Genomic DNA, 2625 nt, shown 5'->3' with positions numbered 1-2625 from the left:
ACGAATATTCTTTGAAACAGTAATATTTGATTAATACAGTTACGATATGAATTAATTATTAAATGGATAATCATTCAAAATTGCTTAAATTAGCATTTGCTAATTTAAATTATGTTAGTATAGAACTAATTAAGAATAATAATTTCAAAATTATTCGCAAAAGTCAAGAATTAGACGAATATTCTTTGAAACAGTAATATTTAATTAATACAGTTAAAGATTAAGTGAAATTATAATGATTAATGAATGCATTACTACATGTTATATCCATCAAATAAAAGGTTATTATATCCATCAGTAAAAAAAGTTCTCACATTTACCAAGTAATTTTTACACATCGTTAAATAAAAACTTTTAACCTTATAAGAGTCCGCATCTTTCACTTGATTCAAATAATCGGGATCAAGTTCAGAAACTTTGATGGTACCAACTTTTTCTCCTAATTTCATAAATAGCTTTCTGAATGCACCTCGTCCTTCTGGCTCCGTTAGTGGTGAAGTTATTTCCATCGGTGTTTGAATTTTATCTGCATTTGTATTTGATTGTCCCTTATCCTGGTCATCTTTTTTAGTTTCGCTAAAATTTTGATTAAAATTAAAATTTTTATTCAAAAATAGAAAATCGAGAAATCAGCTATAAATGATGATTGGTGGCAGAATTTAGCAAGAAGTAATTAGGAAAAATGATAGTTTATTACAGATTTAATTAATTTAAATAACTTTTTATTAAAAATGGTAATCCGAAAATATTATCGTTCTTAAGTACAATCACAATTTAGCAAAATGTTGCATTACCGTGTATCATTTGTAGAAAATTGATTCAAATCAAATTTTTATTGACCTTTTTTTGGCTGCCATTGGAAAGCAACCAGATTGTTTGGTTAAATTGTAAAGTATAAATAATGATAATGACGATTTATTTGATTGTATTTATAGCAAAAAACCATTTCAACAATAATTTTTTGCCGAAAAAATTTTCAATTTTAATCTTTTTTTTTTTTGCATTTAAGCAACTAAGGCAAATTAAACGGTTTGTTCAATGTTCTTATTTCATTCAAGTAAGATAATTGTCAATTTCTTCCAATTTTATCATTAGCATTTAGGCATATTGGTAATCACCAACAAATACGGAAACATTCAGGAATGGTAAACATGATAGATCGGTTGGGATTAAGGACAAGTATTTATCAGTAAGCTTATTTCGTTGAATTTTTTCTAGCTTATACCTAAAATTGATAAAAATTGAGAGAAAAAATAAATGGAATTTACTAGTAAATTCCATTTAATACAAAATCCCTTCAAACAAAGAGAATTTAAATGGAAAAAAAATTTTTTTTCTGTTTTGAATATGCAAGGAATATACTGTATGCAAAGCAAAAAGGATTGTTTTCTTACATGGCAAAATAGCTAAGTGAGGTGTTTTTGATGTGTTATTCAATCCTTTATGAACATTTCCTGGATCTCTTGTGTCGAAATAACACGTTAAAACAATCAAAGTATTTGTATCACAATTTTGATTATAAATATTGTCTTATTTTGTATCTTTTTCTTTTTTTTTGATAAGTGATTTGTTATGAAAGTTTTGGTTATCTGAGTTGAATAGTTTCAGCAACAATAAATTTGATATTTATTTGTGTAGGAGAGTGACCAAAGAACCTTTTTATTGACAGGATAATTGACCAAGCCAAATAGACTTTAAATTGGTAACAATTGGACAATTGGATTAAGAGCAGAGATGCCAGGAAATTTCCTGATAATAACGTTGATGTGGCCTTCAAAGGCGTTAAGTGTTCTTAACATGTATGTTAAGAAGTGAGACACGGTGATATTAAACACCGGAAACTGTTGAGAGCCAAATTACAAAACATGCCCATCGCAACAAGATCCAAAAGAGAAAGTCCGATATGAATTTAGTTAGATATTTTAAGCAATTGCTAACAAAGGCATTTCTAAACAAAGGCATGTGCTTGGACATAAAGGAAAAACATGGGAATTGAAACGGGAAATAAATCTAAGGAATGTAAATTTAAACAAATATGTGAGATAAATGGTAAACCATGATCATGGAAAACATTCCTAATTTTATTTGTATAATTTATAAAATTTATTTTAGTTTTTCGCGACATAATTCGTTACACAAAAATAAAATAAAAAATTTCCAACGCTTCAGGTGATGAATCATTTATTCAATTCTCGTAACACTGTGACAAAGAACTCCTATTTTGATCACCAAGCTACTTGTAATCATTGATTTTTAGGTCTGACAATTTAGCTTATACATATTAATGGGTATATTGGAGAAGTATCTAATCTGATAACCGTGTCTGTCTTCAACCGATTGACATGTCTAAACTTCCTTCATCGCATTTCTTTTGTTTGGCAATTCTTTCGTTTAAGATTTAATCTTTTCTGCAATGTATTAGAATAATAAACGCACCCACTATATAAGTTCTAGAATAGACGGATAGTCTTCACATTGATCATCGACATCAACCGATCATCATCTGTCGTGAAATAGTAAAGACTGCCAGATAATTTATCCAAATGAAGCGCTTAGTGCAAAAGCGTTTGTGAGGAAGTCGATTTGTTTTGTGAATACACAACAGTAAGGAATATTAACCTTTAT

General features: G+C 28.5%; 1 protein-coding gene across 1 annotated transcript in view; it reads right to left on the bottom strand.

The window, feature by feature from the left end:
• Positions 1–857, bottom strand: part of LOAG_17392 (hypothetical protein) — a gene marked incomplete at both ends in the record, with an annotated part of 3276 nt that extends 2419 nt beyond the window's left edge. The window contains 2 exons of the mRNA XM_020450054.1: positions 360–576; positions 841–857. Coding sequence (XP_020306320.1) covers positions 360–576; positions 841–857 — 234 coding nt within the window. The remainder of the gene's footprint in view (positions 1–359; positions 577–840) is intronic.
• Positions 858–2625: the final 1768 nt, after the last annotated feature.

This window comes from Loa loa, assembly GCF_000183805.2.
Source record: "Loa loa unplaced genomic scaffold supercont3.69, whole genome shotgun sequence".
In the NCBI taxonomy this organism is placed as follows: Eukaryota; Metazoa; Nematoda; class Chromadorea; order Rhabditida; family Onchocercidae; genus Loa; species Loa loa.
This window is presented reverse-complemented; position numbering and strand designations above follow the sequence as displayed.